General features: G+C 33.6%; 3 protein-coding genes across 3 annotated transcripts; all 3 read left to right on the forward strand.

Annotated features, from left to right (window-relative positions):
• Nucleotides 1–1,302: 1,302 nt before the first annotated feature.
• LOC133878492 (uncharacterized) lies at nt 1,303–2,673 on the forward strand. The gene is made up of 2 exons (XM_062317050.1): nt 1,303–2,317; nt 2,562–2,673. Exon 1 carries the CDS (start codon nt 1,617–1,619, stop codon nt 2,142–2,144), a length of 528 nt encoding a protein of 175 aa, XP_062173034.1. The 5' UTR covers nt 1,303–1,616; the 3' UTR covers nt 2,145–2,317; nt 2,562–2,673.
• Nucleotides 2,674–7,627: 4,954 nt separating this feature from the next.
• On the forward strand, nt 7,628–9,756 carry LOC133878287 (L-type lectin-domain containing receptor kinase SIT1-like). Its single transcript, XM_062316821.1, has one exon. It carries the CDS (start codon nt 7,628–7,630, stop codon nt 9,629–9,631), a length of 2,004 nt encoding a protein of 667 aa, XP_062172805.1. The 3' UTR covers nt 9,632–9,756.
• A 4,725-nt stretch (nt 9,757–14,481) lies between these two features.
• On the forward strand, nt 14,482–16,841 carry LOC133878288 (uncharacterized). The gene is made up of 3 exons (XM_062316822.1): nt 14,482–14,731; nt 15,235–15,933; nt 16,728–16,841. Exons 1-3 carry the CDS (start codon nt 14,542–14,544, stop codon nt 16,769–16,771), a joined length of 933 nt encoding a protein of 310 aa, XP_062172806.1. The 5' UTR covers nt 14,482–14,541; the 3' UTR covers nt 16,772–16,841.
• Nucleotides 16,842–22,878: the final 6,037 nt, after the last annotated feature.

The raw sequence follows: 22,878 nt of genomic DNA on the forward strand, positions 1-22,878 counted from the left end.
TGTCATGGGTGGCTAACATCTCAGTAGCCGGTTATTATCTTTTTTTTTTTTTCTTTTTTTCTTTTTTTTTTTTCTTTTTTTCTGATTGGTTTTTGAAACTGTCCATCTACAATTGAGAAACAGTTTTGGTGATTAGTTGCTCTATGTTATATATTTATTAAAATAAAAAAATAACTAAAAATTCAAGGTTGTTTCTTTTAAACATTTTCTTTTCTTGCCTATATTAGTAACAAAAAAAAATTATGTACTTGTTGGTTATAATTGGTTCATGCAGCTGGTGGGTCGTTTTCATCTTTAATTCAATTCCATTTTCAAATCCAAATACTCTTTGAATAAAAGAAGCAAAATATATTACTGGTATTTGGAATATAATTAGAATTTCATTTCTCGAATCTTTGTATTTGTATGACCTAATCCATAAAAAGGACACCCTCCTGAACAAAACTTTGGTTTAAGAGGCGAATTTGAATTCAAAACTCAACCATCATTATAACATCAGCATGGATGATGGGTCAAAGAGTGATGGCAAAATTGATGCCTTCAAATTTGCTTTATAATTTCATTTATTGCTATAGTAAGCCATAAATGAAAGTGAATGACAAGGGAAAAGAACTAAAGAGGAAACCCACTACAAATCAAACTGAAAGGGACTAAGGAGGATCTTTGCTAATTGCCACTGCCTAAAGGAAGATCCAAAAGTGGACTTTCTTGGATATGAGATAATGAGAGTGAGGTTACATTTTTTGTCTTTTCTGAAGCCCCACTAAATTTTTTTAAACATAATATCAGTACGTAGTTGCCTTTAGATCACAGAGTTAATACTAATAGAGTGGATATAAACTACCCCAAGCTCACTCAATCAACCCACTATGTGGAAAATAATTAGAGAGTTGGTAGCCCATCATGTGTCAAGCATATAGGATAACGAGTAATCAGCAGCTCACCATCAAATCACATAATCACTCTCACAAGAAAACTCAATCACCAGCTCTCAAAATCTTACTTTTTATTGTCGTTACATCCATGTCAATAGAAAAAGAAATCACATTGCTAGTCAACACTATATTATAAATAATTATATGATATTTGATATATTCTTCTTCTACCTCTTTTACATAAATTCAAATAACTACTGATTTTTGTCCTATAATGACGATTTGGTGGATCAAATCAGTATAAACCAACATTAAACAACAATAAACAATCATAAAATGCTACTTATCACAGATTTAGACACCTTAAAACTGTTTATATTTTAAAGTTTTTGTTCTTTTTCAACCAACTTTTTATTAACCATTGTTACTGAAATTTTTGCACAGCTATTGAACATATATGCACCAAGTATATATATATGAAATGCTAAAAAGTTTTGGCCTATATATTTAACAATGTTAGCCATCCTAAAACCACTTAAAATGTTAAGTTTTGGTTATCGGCGTGGAGATAATATTATTATTTTTAGTGCATTATTCAATAACTTTTTTTTTTTTTTTGTTTTTGAAGTAAAATGCAAAACTTCGATTTACCAATTCTTAATCACTCCCCTTATGAAACAAATCCTTCTTGCTTGGTGTATGGATTCTGTTTAAATTCTGTAGTAAATTATTTAATTTTCAATGTATGAAAATATCGGATCGGAGCTGGTTCCTGAAGGGTACAAGGAAAAAGAGAGGCAGCATCCAAGAGCAGTTCACGTGGTTTCCAAGAAGCATGTGTTGGCATTCAGTGTTAATCTTGGTGGTGGTGATCAGAACGAAAAGCAGAAGCCTACAATGACTAAAACTGTGACTGCCGATCAGAAATTGTCACCATCGGATGAAAAAACCCATGCGATTGCTTCAAATTTTCAAGGCCTCACCGTTTCAGCCCCGACAGCTTCACAAACCATTTCAGGCGAGGAAGCTCCACAACCTCATGCCGGTGGCCAGCTCCACAAACTTACTCAACCTCGACGACTCCACAAGCTTATTCTGCCCTGGCTGCTCCACATGCATAACGGAGATGCTAGTTTTGGAGAGCAAATTTGGGATAAGGGTGTTTCGGTGGAGTATTTGATTCATAAGATTGAGCTAGGGAAATATGAGAGAGCACTTTCTCAAGTGATATTGGCCGGAGACGATGAGTCCCAGAAGAACTCCTGGTGATATGGGTGTGGTGGAGAAGGTGAAAGAGGCTGTCACTTCTTTTCTCCGGAATGAGTCATCCAAATACAGTACAACTGCAAATTTAGCTACAAACACGCAAATTTCCGCCGATGCATGTTCGGTGGCTAAAAGCTAATCGTCACTCCTTCCGATCTCCACCAATGCTCATGAGGGTAATTTTTTTTTTTTTTGAAGAAAACTTTATTTACCACCTTTAATCTTTTATCACTTTTGCAATCATACTCATAAACTTTAAAAATTGTCAATTTAATATATTTATCTTTTAGTTTTTTTTTTTTGCAATTTCACCTATCTGTTATGATTTTCTGTTAAATCTTGTCAAAATTCTCAAAATACCCTTATTTTATTTTTGTTTTTTTCCATTTCACATATCTCATGGGTCTTTTTCTATTGCAGTTGATGATGAAGAGAATAATGGAAGAAAAGTCCATGCCAATTGAGCGAGGAATGCAACTGTTAATAAAGAATCAAATTTCTGAACCATGTACGAGTTTTAGGCATCAATAATCACTACAAAAAACTCTAGAATTGGCCGCGTGTCTACAGTACCTGTTACTGTAGACACGCGTCCAATTAGCCACGTGTATACAGTATACGTGGCTAGAAGTATACGCATCACAGTTGGCCGCGTGTATTTAACTGGCCGCGTGTATTTAATACACGTGGCCAATTGTTTTTATTAAATATATATTAATAAAAACAAATTTTATTAAGTTTTGTATATGGCCACGTGTATTAAATACACGTGGCTAATTGTTTTTATTAAATATATATTAATAAAAGTAAATTTTATTATGTATATATACGTATAAGATAACTGGCCGCGTGGCCTAAAGCCACGCGGCCAGAATTTGTGAAGATAGCAGTGGCGCGCGGGACTTGTCCCGCGCGCCACTGCACAGTAATTTCAAATGAAAAAAAAAAAATTCGTTAAATACATGCAGTTCACCATGTTCTCTCTCACTGTACCGCTCTCTCTCTCTCTCTCTCCTCTGTATCTCTCTGTCTCTCGCTCTCTCTGTCTCCTCTGTATCGTTCTCTCTCTCTCTCTCTATCTCTATCTCTCTCTCGCTCTCTCTCTCTCTCGCTCTCTCTCTCACGGTGTGTTCTCTCTGTACCGCTCTCTCTCTCTCTCTCTCTCCTCTGTATCGCTCTCTCTGTCTCTGTCTCTCGCTCTCTCTCTCTGTCTCTCTCTCTCGCTCTCTCTCTCTCTCACACGGTGTGTTCTCTCTCTCTCTCTCTGTATCGCTCTCTCTCTCTCTCTCACAGTGTGTTCTCTCTCTCTCTCTGTATCGCTCTCTCTCTCTCTGTATCTCTCTCTCTCTCTGTCTCTCTCTGTATCTCTCTCTCTCTCGCTCTCTCTCTCTCTGTCTCTCGCTCTCTCTCTCTCTCTCTCTCTCTCTCGCTCTCTGTATCTCTCTCTCTCCCTACTGAACTTGCTCGTACGTGTTTTCCTCTTCAATTTTTTTTTTTTTTTTTTTTTTTTTTTTCCAGTTATTATATTTTTTTCCTCTAAAAGTAAAGAATTAAATTAAAAATACAATTTATTATATTTAAAAAATAATTAAATACAGATTTAAATTAAATAAAAAATTATTTTTTATTTTTTTTTAAAAAAAAAACATATTGCCACGTGTATAATAATACACGCGGCCAACTGTTGGCCGCGCGTATTTTAATACACGCTGCTAATTGGCCGCGCGTATTAAAATACACGCGGCCAATTGTGCAGTTAGTGTCAACCGAATCCACCGCATGTATTTACGTGGCCATTTGCACGCGGCCAACAGTTCGCCACGTGTACAATGACCGTACACGTGGCGAACTGCAAGTGGCGAAAAACAATTTTTTTTGTAGTGAATTAAGTAGTTTGACGAGATCATTTCTTCTGTTTGAATAAGCCATCTATGATATATAGTCGCCAATAAACAGTTTCTGCAGCTCTAAATGTTCAAAAATGTCCAATTCAATGCAACAAATGTGGGCCTGTAGTTTTACATATTAAAAAATAAAATAAAGGGATAATTACACTTAACCCCACTGATTTATCCATGGTGTGGTGATTTACCCCCCAATATACCAAAATTGGTATATGACCCCCCCGAACTTGCCAACGTGTGGCAAAATCAACCTTCCGTCCAATCGACCGTTCGTTTGGACGAAAAGTCGGTCACGTGCAAGTCACGTGACTTAGGGAGGGTCTCTGTCTTAAACGGTCACGTGATTTGCATGTGACCGACCTTCCGTCCAAACAAACGGTCGATTGGACGGAAGGATGATTTTGCCACGTGTTGGCAAGTTTGGGGGGGTCATGTACCAATTTTGGTACATTGGGGGGTAAATCGCCACACCGTGGATAAATCAGAAGGATTAAGTATAATTATTCCTAAAATAAAATAAAAATCCATGGATGATCATTGAATGCACTGATTATACCAAATCAGTTAATTGTTGTTAACTTAAATTTATCTTTTTCTTATCTGTTTAAACTTTTGAGATAAGTGTTGATTTAAATGAAATAAGTGTTGTCAGTACACTTGTAAAGTTTGTGTTTCATATTGGCAAAGCATAAAGATTAATGAGTAATATTTTTTGTACAACTCTTACACAATTTTTGTACAACTCTAACAACTTTTTTTAGGATCAACCATTGAATATTTAGGGTTTACATGCAGGAAAACAAATCCAATAATAAATTATAAAAAAAGTAGTTAGAATTGTGCAAAAGTTGTGTAAGAATTGTATAATAAACATTACTTAAAGATTAATAGTAGTTAATATATCTTGGTGGACCCAAGTTCATTAGCTTAGGCTTTTAGGCTAGAAGTTGTGTCTCAAAACTTCAATACACCTAAAGAGAAAACATATTTGTTGGTTGAATTTGTTAAGAGTATGTCCCACATTAAAAAATAAATAAAGAAAATGAAAAGTCAATGGACTTGAGTGATTTCCAAATATGTATATGTTTACTCTTGCGATTCTCTCCCTAATAATTCCCTCCTTTTATTTTCTTTTTAAAAAAATTCCCTCCTCTACACGTAACAACAACATCAAATTGACAAGACCTTTCTAATAAGACATGATCCCATCCATCCCAAGTACATCAAAAATAATGGTATCATTATATTACGAGTAATAATGCTTATTGTATACAAAGTGTACACAATTCCTTAGTATTTATTGATTAATTTTATTTTATTTTTTTAAAAAAAAAAATTGCTTGACACAATTTGTGTACGACAAGCATTATTCTTATAATATTAATTGGTCAATCGGTATAGGAATCTGACAAATTTAATAATTTTTCTTAAAAAAGTTGCAGGGTATTAGTCCATGAAAATAAATTTGGCAATATTAATTACTACTTCTAGAAATTCTACCTCATATGGCCTATTAGATGAAATTAAAATTGACAATTTTTAATATGATTTGCGAACACGACACGGATTTAATATAAAATTAAATGATTTTGATTAAAGAGTCAGACCCCTTTAGTTAAATAAGTCGGGTTATAATTGACCTATATAGTCTTATTCATATGTTTCGATATGACCTAAATTCGACACAAAATATGACTCACGAATTCGATATGAACCCAATACAAAATTAGAGAGTTAAGGGTGAAGAGATTTACTCGTTTAATTAAATGGGTCGTGTTTTAGTTGACTTATATAATCTTATACCCATATCTCAAAACAAACTGAACCCAACGTGTGAACACGAGTCACCGCCCCTAAATGAAGCAAATCAGCTCGTACAAGCTTGGGTACAAGAACATTAATTCACTGCAGGCCAACCTGCACATGATGAATAATAAAAGCTCTGTATACTCGAATAAAACCAAAGGATAAAAAAAAAAAAAAAAAAAAAATGGCATACGATGGATATTTGTGGGCATTTTAATTTTAGTTATAATTGAAGAAGCAAATGAATGAGCGAACCAAAAAGAAAAGAATTGGCACAGGATCAAATATTGGTGTTAGCCTATACTTCTAATACCATGTAAGAATTTATTAGCTAGGAAGAAGAGAGAACAAGAAAGAGAAACATATAGAATTAAGGTGATTCGGCCTATGGCTTACGTTCATACGTCAAAGCCTTTTTTTTGCTACATCTTTTATTTTTATTTTATTATATATAAGACTCTATTTATAGAGAAAATAGTCTAAACGTTTATAAGTCTCTCTTCTACTTCTACACTAACAACAATAAATTTAATTTATCTTCAGAAAACTCTTACCTTCTTAGTGCTTGTAACTCTTGTCCCACTAATTACAAACACACCCTGAGATTTTGGGCAAAATCAAAGCACATGAAGGTCGAATTTTTTCTGAAACTAGCGTCGAAAAATTATGTACAAGGACTGGCCCTTTCTTCAAATTTTGAATCAAACATGACTTTTGTAAACCTTCTACTAATACCGAAACCCCACATGTATGTACACTTTCAACTAATTTCCGAGGTTGACAACTGACAAGTAACTGCTACCGAAGCCCTTGTCTGCAAACTCTGAATTAAAGATGACCTGTAAACCCGAAAAGAATCGGTTAAGATGACTTGTTCAAATATCTTGTTTGACAAACACTTTTTTTTTTTTTTTTTTCTCTTTTTTTATTAAAAAAAAAGTAACCATATAATACTTACAAAAGAGACGGTAAAATGAACGTGATAAATGAGTTTAAATAGTAACATCACTTATTTATATATATATATATATATATATATATATATATATATATATATATATATATATATATATGACTGCCTATAAAAATTAAGTTGGGATAAGTAGTTGATAAGAAAATTGTTTATAGTTAGAGTTAATAATTTTTTACATGACTTGCAAAATCAACACGAATTTAACATGAAATTAGAAGGTTACGGTTAATGAGTTAAATTAAATTTAACTTATATAATCTTATATTTATATCTTGACATGATTATAACCTGATACGAGAACACGCATTAACACCCTACTCAAAGGAGGCTATAGAATGAAAAAAAAAATGTTCATTGAAAACACATTGAAAATATTTATTTCAAATGGTGGTAAGATTGCCGAGTACGAAGGAAATTAAGATTGGGACAATTTTCTTTCCTTGCGGTAACAAGAAGGCATTGGAAGAATCATTTTTCTATTGCCCTACGAAAACAAAACAATAAATGATGAGTAATGACATCTGATCCATCTAAAGGAAGAGGTTAAAAAGTCGTTTACCTAATTACAAATTTTAGTCGGTCTTCTCATCTCTTTGGAGGGAAAGTGGTTGGTTCCCTTTGACTGTGTCCTCTGGGAATTAGATGCTCACATTTTCTGAAACCTCTCTATGTCTACAAAAAAAGATCTTCCACTATATATGCTCGTGTTTTTCGTTTCAATCTGTTTTGATCTTCTCCCCACCACATTTAACATGAAAAAACGCCTTCGTTTACAAAAAGCAGGCTTTTTTCCTCTCTACCCAATGGCTACGTTTCTTAGATCACTTCATTTTCTGATACTTCTCTATGTTTCCAATATTCCATTGGCCTTCGCTCAAGACGAAAACCAATTTATCTACAATGGCTTCAAGCGAGCCAAGCTTCATCTTGATGGAACCGCAGTAATCCATAGCAATGGTTTATTGCAGCTAACCAACATTTCATACCAACAAGTTGGCCGTGCTTTTTACCAATTTCCTATAAAATTCAACACAACTTCACCCACTTTAACTTCGTCTCTTTCATTTTCTACAAACTTTGTGTTTGCTATGGTTCCTCAAGTGCAAAATTTTGGTGGTCACGGCATTGCCTTCACCATCAGCCCCACGAGGGACTTCACCCATGCCACTGGAAATAAGTATATGGGGCTCTTCAATTCTTCCAATGACGGCCTTCCTGGAAATCACATCTTGGCCATCGAGCTTGATACTACTGAGAACCCTGAATTTGGAGATATTGATAAAAACCATGTGGGAATCGATGTCAACGGCATGGAATCAGTTGAATCAGCTCCGGCAACGTATTTTACCGATAAAGAAGGGAAGAATATAAGCTTGGAGCTTGTGAGTGGAAATCCAATGCACCTTTGGATAGACTATAATGAAGCAGAGAAGTTACTGAATGTAACACTTGCCCCAACCAGGATCCCAAAACCAAACAGGCCTCTCTTGTCAAGACACATCAACCTCTCTCAAATTCTCTTGGAATCCATGTATGTTGGTTTCTCTTCAGCGACAGGTAAACTTGCAAGTTACAACTACATTCTTGGATGGAGCTTTAATAAAAGTGGACCATCACAAAGCCTTGAAATTTCGAGACTTCCTCCACTTCCCCGACAGGGGAAAAGAGCGAAACCAGGCCCAGAAATAATAACTTCTCTCATAGCAGTAGCTCTTGTGCTGATAACCGTCACTGGAGCTGCTTACATTTTGAGGAGGAATAAATATGAAGAAATACGTGAAGATTGGGAAGAGGAGTATGGTCCCCACAGGTTCAGCTATAAAAGTCTCTACAAAGCAACCAAAGGTTTCAAAGACACAGAGCTTCTTGGAGAAGGAGGTTTCGGAAAGGTTTACAGAGGAATACTTGCTTCGTCTAATGTTCAGATTGCAGTGAAGAGAGTCTCCCATGATTCCAAACAAGGGATGAAGGAATTTGTGGCTGAGATTGTTACCATGGGAAGACTAAGGCATAGGAACTTGGTGCAGCTCTTGGGCTATTGCCGACGAAGGGGAGAACTGTTGTTGGTCTATGATTATATGCCCAACGGAAGCCTTGACAAGTTCTTATATAGCAATGAAAATCCAAACCTTAACTGGTTTCAACGATTTCGAATCATCAGAGGAGTAGCAGCAGGCCTTCTTTACCTTCATGAAGAGTGGGAACAGGTTGTTCTGCACCGAGATGTAAAAGCAAGTAATGTTCTATTAGATGCCGAGTTAAATGGAAGGCTTGGAGATTTTGGGCTTGCCAGATTATACGACCATGGAACCAATCCTCAAACCACCCATGTGGTTGGGACTGTGGGTTATTTGGCTCCGGAGCTTAGTAGAACAGGAAGGGCAACTACTTGCAGTGATGTTTTTGCTTTTGGGGCTTTCATGCTCGAAGTTGCTTGTGGAAGGAGGCCGATAGAGCTACAGGCCCAAGGGGTGATTTTGGTTGATTGGGTCTCTGAGTGCTGGAGAAGGGAAGCTATCCTTGATGCTAGTGATCCTAGATTGGAAGGTAATTATGTGGTGGAGGAAATGAAATTGGTTTTGAAAATAGGTTTGTTTTGTTCACATGCAATGCCAACAGCTAGGCCTAGCATGAGGCAAGTGATGCAGTTGTTGGATGGTGATGCTGATCTGCCGGAGGTACCACATGATAGTGCTTTTGGTCCATTTGCAAGTTCTGAATCATCTGATTTCATGACATTTCCTTTTACCCTATCTTCTGCCCCTTCTATGTGTACCACTGATTCAATTTTGAAAAGTGGTCGTTGAATCGACTGCATGTCTCATGCTAGCTTGATCATGAAGCGATGCTTGGGACCAATCAAGCAGTGCGACATAGAAAGCTTATAGATCACTTGGAGGTTGGAGAGAAGAGAGAAAAAACTTGTGATGAATATGTTGTATATACCGTTTCTTTCACTAAATCTAGACTTTGAAAATGATGTTAGGTACTTGTCTACTTAAGCCTTACATAGTACAACAAAATGAATTCAGTTGTTGCAAGCTTTATAGATCGTTATTTGAGTAGTGTTTGCAGAAACTGGATTGAGTGGTTCATCAAGTTTTCTACTCTGTAGAAGTTTTTCATTTTTTTTTTCTTAATAGGAAGCCACTCTCTTTACATAAGCATATTCCAACCTCCAATTTGTTACAAGTGTGGCATATGTTGAAGATCATTGCTCAAATTCTAGCATTCAGGAGACATGCATTCTAGACCCATCCCTGTTAAAGAAGTATGGATATTCGTAATGCCTCTCCTCTCTCTTGGTGTGTGTGTGGATATGTGTTCAAGTGGATAAAACAAAACAATTTAATAAATAAATGAAAGTAGTTCCTCGAAATATCTGAATATTTAATCCATTAACCCTTCATTCTATCATTTATTGACTGTTTATTCACTTACAAATTACCAACAAAATAAAGAGATTGAGCATCACAGCAACCTTAAGGCAGTTTCAATTAGTGTCCCACCACATTGTTTTAAATGTGGTGAACCTAAACATAGGATTGTAGAAAGGGTGACCATTAATATTAATGCAGTGAAAGGTGGACATAACAAGAATTTTCATGATCACTCCAAAAGGGATATGAAGTTTATCAAAAAGATAACTAATTTACAAAGAAAATAGAGAAACACTCATAAAAGAAAATTTATTCAATGAAGGATAATGAAAAATAACAATAAAACATGATTTTATATAGAGTACATACTACAAATTCTAATCCTAAGTTTAGTAAAATTAATCATGAACAAAAAATTAAATAAGTACTCCTAATCCTTAACGTATTAAGAACTCTTAATTATATATATATAAGCTGAGTTTTGCCTAAGAGAGAGCCTAAACTATGGACACTTGGCATGAACCGGTCATCATTAAAACTGAACCGGTCCTTTAATTAACCCATTAATTGGTGAGATTCAGCAAATGATTTTCTTCATTTGAAACGTTGACAGTAGTGCCTTGCCACATTCCACGTTCGTTTTCAAACCGTTTCTTTTCATCTGTTTTGATTTCTTCATTCAATTTTTTCCAAACGTTTTCATTATTTTTTTTATTAATTTTTTTAAATGTTAGTTTTCATGCGTTTTGATTTCTTCGTGTTATTGGATTTAAAACCAGGCATTCTCTAAAACTTTCTTCACTTTGTTTCTTATGTTTTCTCTTTACTTTTCCCAGAAAATTAAATTGAAACTCTCTTATCTCTGTTCAATCTTCTACGACGTCTCCCACACTCTTAAGTTTTCTTTTTATACATTTCTTTTTTATTCTTTTTTGATAAGTTAAATTTCTTTTATATTTATTTGTGGGTTTTATGTCGATAAAAATGTAAAGAAAACATTGCAAAGCCTTTCAAATCCAAAAATTGAAATTAAGAAACGCCATATATCTATTTTTTAGCAACCAAGAAAAAATATAAGCGTTTTGAAATCAGATATGACGTTTTTTGTTTCTTTTTATTTGCTTTGGCGAGAGTGGCATTTCACTTCAATCCATCAACACCTCTCCCAAGGTTCAGAGATGATATGCAGGGGACGGGAAACCGTCCCCTTGTAGGCTCTTTTGATTAAAAAAATAAAATTTAATAAAAAAGTGTACTTTGATATCACATCAAAAGACACTTTTTTATTAAAATTTAATTTTTTAACAAAAAGGACCTGTTTTTTGGTCCCCCAACAATCATCCATTCCCCCCCTCCAGGTTTCGAGATGCTTTAGAAAAATCTACTCAATTTTTTTTTGCCAACTTTTTTTTTTTTTTTTTTTTTTTTTTTTTTTCCATTTTGCCCTTGTCCCCACTTCAAAGTTCAATCCATCCTCTCCTTAATGGCATCACGTGAATGCTAGAAATAAAAATTATATTTTAACTTTTTCCCTTCTCCCCACCTCGAGTCCTCAATCCATCACCTCCTTATCCCATCATATCACTTGAATGCTCAGGAGTTTCCCATTTTACCCTTCCCTCCACCTCAATCCTGGCCTTCTTCAAAAGATCATCTACTGACTACTCATAACTTGGAATAAGCTTAGTTATTTCTGGCTTATCTCACAAATTTACAATAATTTTGACCCTAATGCATTTTCTTTTTAAAATAAAAAAAAAAAAAAAAATCTGCCTTTTGATAACTCTCAGTAGTTGACAATGGGTTATATAATCGTAAATTTTAATTATAACATATAATATTTTAATTTTTTAAAACAGACTATAAATTGTTTCTATTTTTAAATTACTTTGTACCATAAATTTTTATTTTATTTTTTTCTTTTGTGGAGGTTAAATTTGACATTCATTCTTTATGAGTTTTCTACTTAAACAAAAACTTTGTTACTTTTTTTTTTTTTTTTATCATCTTTGTGTGCTATACATTTTTATAATTAGAATCCAGTTATTTTTTTTGCTATTTCTTTTTCTTTATACTTTCCGTTTTCAACCTGCATGTATATCTATGGGAATAAATTTTCAAAAAAAAAAAAAAATCTTTATATTTTTTTCGAACATTTATAATTATTTACATTTTATTTGTATTGAAATATAATAAGTATCACATTAAGAATTTGTTACTAATTTGTATTAATACTTTAATATTTATATTAAACCATGTGTTTTACTCCAATTTTGGCCCTTTTTTAAAGTGTTTTTATACATTTTGAAAGTAAAACAAGACAAAAAAATTCATTTGATTGTTGTGCATAGAATGAATATAAATACATTTGAAACACCAAAATGATATTAAGCATTGAACATGATGCGATGATTTATTTGATTGCCTTAAATATGTGTTTACTGAAATATTTTGTTTTATTTTGTCTTCATAAAAAATATTTTGTTTAGTTTGTTTTGTATTTGAGGTTAATTAAGCATTCCGCATCATGTTTTACTTATTCCAATTAATACATTATTTTTTTTCACGCTATTTTCTTTTTTGGTTTAGCTCTTCTAGCCTAGCTATGGCCTTGATATTTGTTCTTTAGGTTGTTTTAGAACAACCGGCATATTTGAAAATATATATATTTCAACTAGCTAGCTTCTCTATTTTTATTTTGGATTGCGTGCATCTAAGAATTGAGTTTAGTTAATAATTAAAATTTGTCTAAATTGTAATTAATTTTTTTATTGAAATATTAGATTAATTAATTTTGTATTTGATTTTGTACAATATGTCATTGACTAACAAATAAAAAAATAAAATTGAAAGTACTTTAGGTATAATCCAATATTTCTTTTTAATCCAATACAATATTTTGATTCTCTTCTTATGGATAAAATGTGATTTTATTATTTAATAAATACCATTTCAAAAATATTTTAATTTATAAATTGAATTGTTATACAATTATACTTTTTAGTTGAAATATAAAGTCAAATGATACTATTTATCAAATTTATTCTTAAAAGTATATCGTTCCTTCAATTTTATTGTCTGCTAATTAAAACAAAACTAAATAATTATATTTTTTCTCTTGCATAGATAATCTTAAATTTTAATTTTAACATACAATATTTCAATCTTTTTTAACGGACGTACCATAAACTGTTTCTATTTTTAAATTATTTTGTACCTTTAATTTTTATTTTTATTTTCTTTTGTAGAGGTTAAATTTGACATTTATTTAGTATGAGTTTTCTATTTAAACAAAAACTTTGTTGCTTTTTTTTGTATCTTTGTGTGCTATACATTTTTATAATTATAATCCAGTTATTCTTTTTGCTATTTTTTTACTTTATACTTTCCGTTTTCAACCATATATAGCCATGAGAATAAATTTTTATAAAAATTAAAAAAAAAAAAAAAAAAAAAAAAAAAACAAAGAATTTAGATCAGATCTGTGGCCGCCGGCCACCCACAGATTTAAAGTCTAATATTTATTTATTTTTATTTTTTAAGATTTGAGGTTTTTTTTTTTGAAAAATAAGAAATTATGTGAGTTTTTTTTTGATAATTTTGGGTCAATTCTAATTGTTGTATATGTGTGGAATAATTATTCCACTCTACTCTTCATCATTCCCAGTAATAACTATTCATTTTTTTAATGGAATATCCATTTTGCGAACCAAACGAAACCTAAAACTTAAAATAAAAAAGAAGTGCTAAAACATGCTCAAAACATTTTAATAATCGTTTAAAATAGGCCATAAATAGTGGCTCAAAACACTAAAATAAGCCTAAAAGGGCCATTACCTAATAGGTGGTTTTGCCTTTAATAACCACAATAGCCTAGTAGTTAGTAACCGCTTGCCTAGACGAGCGGATGCGGTTATCTAAAAGTGATAACAGCCTAATAATAAGAAATGGTAAGTTTAATCTTTTAATTAATACTTTAACATTATCAATAATTAATTTATTGTGAAAATTAATAGGATAGATAAAACCTTGGATTTAATAAATATATTTACGTATATATTTATCATGGCTTTCAAATTAATTATATATACATGCAGCATCACTGTTTTGGTTTACTTGTTAATTATGTCATTTAATCAGGGAGCTTAATTCCATGCATGAACATTAATTCTATATATTTATGTATGCCTTGATCACGTACGTACGCTTAATTAATTCCCATTCTAACAAAGTTTAGACGCATGCATGCACAGGAGGCGAAGGTTCAAAGTGGTCAACAACGTCCTCTTCATCACCTTATACATTTTGGAAGGACCATCGTGACCCAGAAGAAGATTATGCCGCCCACCATCACAAGAAATCAGTTCTGGCCAAAGTTAAGGATAAGGCCAAGAAAATTCGATCTCAGCAAGAAGAAGCATAGTGAGGATGGTAGCAGCACCGGTGGCAGTGCTACCACACCCTCTTGGGGTGTCAGCTTAGATGATGATGAAGACGATGAAGATGCTGAATACCTTGGAGCCCCAAGTAACATCATTATTAATTCCCTTCTCTTTTTGCTTAATAGATTATCTATTAATTCCCATGTTTTTTCTATCTTATTTTAACTAGCCTATAACCCACCCGTGGTTCTATACAGGCTAGGTTTTTCATTATAATTTAATTTTAAAAACCTCTAAGTTATAAAAGAATTCATTAAATTCAAATAACTATTTATTTCTGTCCTATGATCCATGACAGATCCACCTTGGTGGATCAAATTAATATAAACCAAAATTAAACAATAAAAAAAGTCATAAAATGCTACTTATTACATATTTAGGCACCTTAAAACCGTTTTATGTTTTAAATTTTGGTTCTTTATGAACCAACTTTTTATTAACCATTGTTAGTGAAATTTTTGCACAACTATTAAACGTCTATGCACCCAAGAATATATGGAGACCTGATCAATCCCCTTATGAAACAAATCCTTCTTGCTTGGTGCATGGATTCTCTTTAATTTCCTTAGTAAAATATTTAATTTTTAGTGTATGAATCGGAGCTGGCTCCTGAAGGGTACAAGGAAACGGCGAGGCAGCATCCAAGAGCAGTTCACGTGGTTTCTGAGAAGCATGTTTTGGCATGCAGTGTTAATCTTGGTGGTGCCGATCAGCAAGAAAAGCAAAAGCCTACAATGACTGAAACTATGACTGTCAATAAGAAGTTGTCACCATTGGATGAAAAAACCCATGCGATTGCTTCAAAATTTCAAGGCCTCACCATTTCAGCCCCGACGGCTTCACAAACCGTTTCAGGCGAGGAAGCTTCACAACCCTTGTCATGCCGGTGGCCAGCTCCACAAATTTACTCAACCCCGGCGAGTCCACAAGCTTATTCAGCCCCGGCTGCTCCACATAGCGGAAATGCTAGTTTTGGAGAGCAAATTTGGGATAAGGGTGTTTCGGTGAAGGAGTATTTGATTCATAAGATTGAGCCTGGGGATGATGAGAGAGCACTTTCTCAAGTGATATCGGAGAAGATGAGTCCTAGAAGAACTCCTGGTGATATGGGTGTGGTGGAGAAGGTAAAAGAAGCTGTCACTTCTTTGCTCCGGAATGAGTCGTCCAAATACAGTACTGTCAGTACAGCTGCAAATTCAGCTACAAACACACGGATCTCCGCCAATGCACATTCGGCAGCTAAAAACTCACCATCACACCTTCTGATCTCCATCAATGCTCGTGAAGGTACTTTCTGCTTTAAAGAAAACTTCACTTATCATATCAACCTTTGGACATAAATTTCTTATAAATCGGTTTGTAGTAAATTTTTTACGATCCACATATAAAAATGACATGTCCCTTTAAGCATGTGAGAAGCACAAGTTTTTTTATTAATGCTATTAAAAAAGCATATGAGAAGTATATGCTATTAAAACATATGATTCTCACATGTCAAGAGACACATGTTAATATTATATGTGAGTCGTAAGAAATTTTCTACAAATCGATTTGTAGGAAATTTCTGTCCACTTTCTTTCATCACTATTGTAATCATATATATCCTTAAAATTTAAAAAGTATCAATTTAGTGGATCCATCTTTCAATTTCAAAATGTTCAAAGTACCCATTTTTTTTTTTTTAAAAAAAGAAATATATAAAAAAATTTCAAAGATTCATGCATGGATATTTATGCAAATTCCGTTAAATCCTGACCAACGCCTAAATTCTTGCAATTTTTTTTTTTTTTTTTTTTTCAAAAGGAGTGTTATTTTATAAATTTCGACACCCTTTCGCTAGGATTTAACGAAAAATTTTAACAGCGAGTGAAATTAAAAATAAAAAATTGAAAGATAAATACACTAAATTACACTTTTTAACATAAATGGTTATTGAATTTTCCTTTTTTTTTTTTTTTTTTTTTTTTTTGGCTGTTAAATTTCACATCCTGAATATGTATGTATGTGGAGATCGACGAGTTCAAGAGCTTCAATTATTCTGTCAAAGTTATTCATATCTCATGGGTCTTTGTCCATTACAGTTGGCGATGAAGAAAATCATGGAAGAATACTCCAAGCCAATTGAGAGAGGAATGCAACTGGTGATAAAGAATCAAAATTGAATCGTGTACGAGTTTTGGGTATCAATAAGTAGTTTGCCGAGATGATCATTTTCTGTGTTTGAATAAGCCATATATGATATATATATATATATATATATATATATATATATATATATATATATATATATATATATATATATATATATATATATATATATATATATGGTCACCAATAAACAGTTTCTGCAGCTCTAAATGTTCAAAAATGTCCAAATCAATGCAACAAATGTGGACCTTAATTTCCTGTTTATGAATTTTCAGTGCTAATGTAGTTTTACATATTAAAAAAAAAAAAAAGAAAAAAAAGAAAAAAAAAAAAAGGTTGTTAAGACAGTTTTCGGTATGATGGCACAAGTTTCTGGAAGGTTCTTCATTCTCCTATAAAACAGTAAAGATTATAAATGAACTTGCTGGGGCTGCCAGCTAAACCCACTCCGATGCTTAAGTCAGTCTTATGAAAGAATGTGTATGGGTGCTTAATAACAATAATTTCAACTAGAGAATACCTAAGTGCCTGTGTGTATTTATAGTGAGGACTTGAATTGGTTTTTGAGTAGTGATCCCGGGCTTTACGCCTCTAGATTGTCGGTCTTCATGTCTCCGGAACGTGGGGACGTGGGTCTTCATGTATCCGGAACATGGACATTCACGTCTCCGGATATTTTGGGACTTTAATATTCCCTTGACTTTTTGCAAGCTACTCTTGGATGGGCTCGGGCTTTGCCACCCGATGAATCAACGGGCTGAGCCCTTTCTTAGGATTAAAGTTAGTCAATGGGCCTAAGGAAATTGTTAGCCCATTTACTAACTATCGGGAATATTTCCCAACAAAGGCCATGGATGATCATTTAATGCACTGATTATAACAAATCAGTTAATTGATGTTAACTTAAATATATCATTTTCTTATCCGTTTAAGTTTCTTTTGAAATAAATGTTGATTTAACTTGGAATAAGGGTCATGAGTACACTTATGCAAGTTCATTAGCTTCTTGTAGAGTTTGTGTTCCACAGTGATAAAGCATAAAGGAAAATGGTAGTTAATATATCCGGGGGGACCCAAGTTCATTAGCTTAAGTAGACTTTTGGGCTAGGATTGGCGGATATTATACTAGAAAGAAAAAAAAAAAAAAAAAAAAAAAAAAAAAAAAAAAAAAAAAAAAAAAGAATAAGAGAAATCACCAGACGCAACAGATAAAATAATAATAATAATAATAATAATCAGCAGTAAATCTTCTTCAACACGGCAACCCAATGTCAATAAAAAAATCACACTACACAAGGAAAAAAAGAGACAAAATGTACTTTACAATACCTCTCAAACTTCCCTTAAACCCTCGATCTCACATTCAACCCCAAGAAAAAAGAATAAAAAAAACGTAGAGGTTGAAAATACCGAGAGGCAAGAGAACTGAGTCTGAGAGACTAAGATCTGGCTATGCATCCACCGTCGGCCGTCTGTCCATCGGCTCAAGCACCACCAGCACCAGTAAACACTCATCATTGTGAGTTATTTGCTCTTATTTTTCTGCAGGCTCTAAATCCTTAATATAATTTTTCTTTGAATTTGGGCTTTTCTAAAAGAAAAATTTGAGTGTTCACTGTGTAGTCTGTGCTTGATTATGTGATTTCCTTGAGATGGGCTGTAAACAAATAGACAATGAAGATTCATGAGAGAATTGAAGCACAGACAAAGGGAGGGGAGGCGTGAGGTTGAAGAGAGATATAAAAAGATAAGGACAAGAAATAAGGAGGACCACCGAACAGTTTTTATCCTTTTTTTAAAAAAGAAAAAAATGAAAAATGAAAAGATGAGGGAGCCAGGGCGTAAGGCGTGGGACTGTGGGTGGGAGAAAGAATTGACCAATAGGCAATAGCCTCAAGAGCCAAATCTAGCCCATCCTTGACATTTTTTGCGATTGAAGGACAAGATGAGAGCTTAGATTACCCCATACTGATTGTCAAATGAGCTTAGTGCAAACAAACTTGAGAGAAGTTTAGAGTTGAGCACCCTTCCTCCCCCACAGGTGATGTACCACATTAATTGTATTCTTGCACCAGCTTTCTGAAGGTCTAAATATTAAAGAATCATTTATTTGAAGCAGTATCAGGATTAAGGGCGAGTTTTGGAAGGAAGGGGGACGAAGATGTTGGGCTGTTAGGTTGAATTTAATCGTTTTCTCAGTTCCTTTTTTTCCCTCTCTGAAGGTCATTGCGGAAGTGAGAGCTATTGGTTTGTTCTTCCACCCTTTTTTTTTTTTTTTTTTCTTAAAAAAAAAAAAATGAAACGAAGTAAAGTCATTGTATTGACAAGTTTTAATTTTGTAATATCTAACAGTTTCACATGATGTAACGTCATTTAAAACTCTTAAATTAACCACGTGGCAACATATGCACCAATCCTCTCTACCTATTGTTACACATATTCTTTTTCTTTTTTGGACATGAAAAGAGCTCCTTTTGTCTAGACTCTGCTTTTATATATCAATCTTCCATCATTATTTGTAGAAATATATACATTTTAAAAATAGAACAATATGTGTTCCCCAACTGTTCTTTATCTCCAATCTGTAACACATACGTCTTCTAATGGATCTCAGAATGATTTCACTTCTTTAAGAACTCTTCATTCAAAAAGGTTTTAAATTTGTTACCAAAACATCTGTCCTAATATCCTTTACAGCTTTCTTTATTTTGAAATTGATTTTTGTGGTGGTTGAATTGACAAGTTGATTTTTGAAACGATTGAAGGCTTGTCAAAACCACCAAAGGGTCTAAAATCAGGACAAGATTGTCATGACAAAGTTCACGCATTAATTTCTAGTTTGAAACTTCTCAGTGGTCCTTGATATTGATATTGATAATCGTAAAACCTTGACAGCAATATTGGTCGATCGTCCCATGACTCTCATGTATATTCTTGTCATTATCACAACATGTGCAACTAAGTCTTCATCTAGCAATACATTACTTGGCTTAAGAATGTCATGCCCCTGGGTGTAGTAAAAGAAACGATGGAGATATTCCATGTCTAACCATGTCTTTATCAAGCTAGACATTTATAGTGTAGAAATTAATTGACAAGATGGAGATGTTCAATCTTTGAAGAAAATCTAGAAAGCTGTTGTGAGAATACTTTCCACCACCGACTCTGCCATTGTACTCTAGTGCCAAAGGTCTAAATTTAGGACTGGTGAGGATCAACTTGTCATGATTTTTACAAGATTCTCACCACGATATTAACGTATATCTTAGGTTTCTGGTATGAAACTTCTGGTTGGTCCGTCATTGATGTTGCCAATTTCAAGACCTCTGTATACTATGCCAAAACTCCCAGCATCAATCAATTTGAAGACCTTTGCTACAAATTAAAGTCTTCTATCACTGTGGCCAATGGCAGACCTAGCCTTGCAGGGGTGGAGCCAGGGAATTCCTGGAGGGGGGGCTGAACTTAAATAATATATATGTGTGTGTGTGTGTGTGTGTGTGTGTGTGTGTGTGTGTGTCATGGACTAATAGTTTAAGTTTAATGTTAAGAATATGTTTGCTTCAATTGTTGTTTGATTAGATTTTCAAGATGTGAAGATCTAACTCATAGTTTAAGTTTAATGTTAAGAATATGTTTGCTTCAATTGTTGTTTGATTAGATTTTCAAGATGTGAAGATCTAACTCTTCTGTTCGCTCTAGGTCCTCTGTTAATCTTCTTGATAATGTTGTGAATAATGAACACTTCTCTATTGAGGATGATTCCTCTTTTAATTTTAGTAAATGGAGTATTCCAAGGCTCCCTGCAAAGGAAGTCTATAATACTTCTTGGTTTAAAAGCTCTTTCAGAGCTGAATATGCTATTAAAATTGTTGAACAAACTATTCCTATTTCCAATAGGAATGAAAATTTTGAACTATTTAGTAAGAGATTTGTTAACAATTCCCTTGCGAAAGGTTTTAAGTTTTTTGTATATTGGATCTGTTCAAGTCGCTGTTAAACCATTAACAAGACTTGGTATTAATGCTTCTGTGTTAATGTGCCTGCGTGATGCTAGATTTACCGATTTCCAGACTAGCATTCTTGGCATGGTCCAAACTTCTTTGTATAATGGACCTGTTTATTTTGATACTTTTCGTAATATAACTCTTGCTTTGAGTGATGTTAATATTGTTAAAGCATTAACCTTGAATGTTTTGACCTTTAGTTACAATATGTTAGAAGGTAGCCAACCTTTGGTCATCATCTATCGTATTTATTACAAATTGTTAAAAACCAATTTGAATCCTCAAGCTGTTATCAAAAATTCGGGTACTTCTACTTTGTTAATTCAAAGTTCTACTCGTGATGCTAATATCTGAATTCCTCGGATGATGAAATGGAGTGAGATCAGTGTGACGTCCCACATCGCCTGGGAATGAGGATGTGCTTATATGTATAAATGCATCCTTTATGATACAACGCGTTTTAAAGCCGTGATGGCCATGAACCTATCAAAACTCCGTAGTTAAGCGTGCTTCTGCGAGAGCAATCCCAGGATGGGTGACCTCCTGGGAAATCTGGTTTGGGGAAGTCTTTCTTTACCCGAAGAAAGAAATGGAACTAGTTTAAAACTGATAGCCAAAAGAATTTGGAAAAAATTGAAGAAATGCTTTTAGAGATTAGCCTTCGTAAGGCTGCTCGAGAGACAACCTCGGTCCCTAAAGCCAGTTCTTCCACTATTAACAATGCTTGCATCATAAACCATGACAAAGGCAAAAATGTTTTAAAACATTCTGATACTAAGTCTGATAATTCTGAAGAATCTAATTCTGATGAATCTGACTCATCCACTAATGATGATATTAAAATTCTTGAAGAAAATTTTGGGAAAATCAATGTTTCTCCAAAACTCCAAAGAATTTTTAAAACCAAACCTATTAATCTTACCAAGAATTGGTATAATAAACCAACTCCTTCTGATTTACAGTTTGAAGAAAGGGTTTTTTAAAACTAGTTTTCTGTTTCTGCTGATAAATTGTATGAGTGGAATATTGATGGTTTGCCTGAATAGGAAATCCTTAATAAGATTAATCATATGTCTATGGTTGCCAATGCTTATATGACTAAGCATAGTCTTTCTGATTTTGATATTGTTGAATTGATAACTACTGGTTTTTCCGCTTCTCTTAGCAGTTGGTGGGATAAACATCTCACCCAAGAGGCTAAAACCCGGATCAAAACTGTTGTTAAAATCAATGAAGACGGGATTCCCGTTCTTAATGATGGCTAGCAATTGCCTGATGGTGTCAATACTTTGATATACACCATTATCAAACATTTTGTTGGGACTCCGTCCAATATAATTGCTCGTATTTCTGATTATTTGAATAATCTTAGATGTCCTTCTATGTCTGATTATAGATGGTATCAAGATGTTTTTCTTTTTCGTGTTATGCTTCGAACTGATAGTTTCAAGCCCTATTAGAAAGAAAAGTTCATTGATGGATTACCTTCATTTTTTGCTCACAAAGTAAAAGATGGACTTGTTGATCCTGTCACGGGATCCATTGATTATGAAAAGTTAACCTATGGTGATTTGTTTTCAATCATTAAAAAACTTGGTATTAAAATGTGTGTCGATCAAAAAATGATAAGACAACAATTAAAAAATGCTAAGAAAGCTAAGTATGCAATGGGTAATTTTTGTGAACAATTTGGTTTGCCTCCCATTGCTCCTAGCAGGAGACAGAAAGAAACTAGATAAGTTTACTAAAAAGTACCGTCGTACTAAAAGACGAGTTGTTAAGCCTGAAAGGCCTGATAAAATATTTAGAAAGCATAATCGTTCTAAAACTGTTAAACCTTCCAAAGGAAGATGTTTTAATTGTGGTAAAAACAGACATTATGCAGATAAGTGTCCAAACCCCCCTAATAAGTTAAAGAAAAAAATTAATTATGTAAATATTGATGAGGAAGAAAGGAATGATCTTTATAGGATTTTACAATCCCAAGATTACTCCGATTCTGATTCATCCTACATTGATGAAGTTACTTTTGATGATTCTTGCTATCATTTTACTAGCGAATCATCTGATAAAGATG

The sequence above is a fragment of the Alnus glutinosa genome, chromosome 9 (assembly GCF_958979055.1).
Source record: "Alnus glutinosa chromosome 9, dhAlnGlut1.1, whole genome shotgun sequence".
In the NCBI taxonomy this organism is placed as follows: Eukaryota; Viridiplantae; Streptophyta; class Magnoliopsida; order Fagales; family Betulaceae; genus Alnus; species Alnus glutinosa.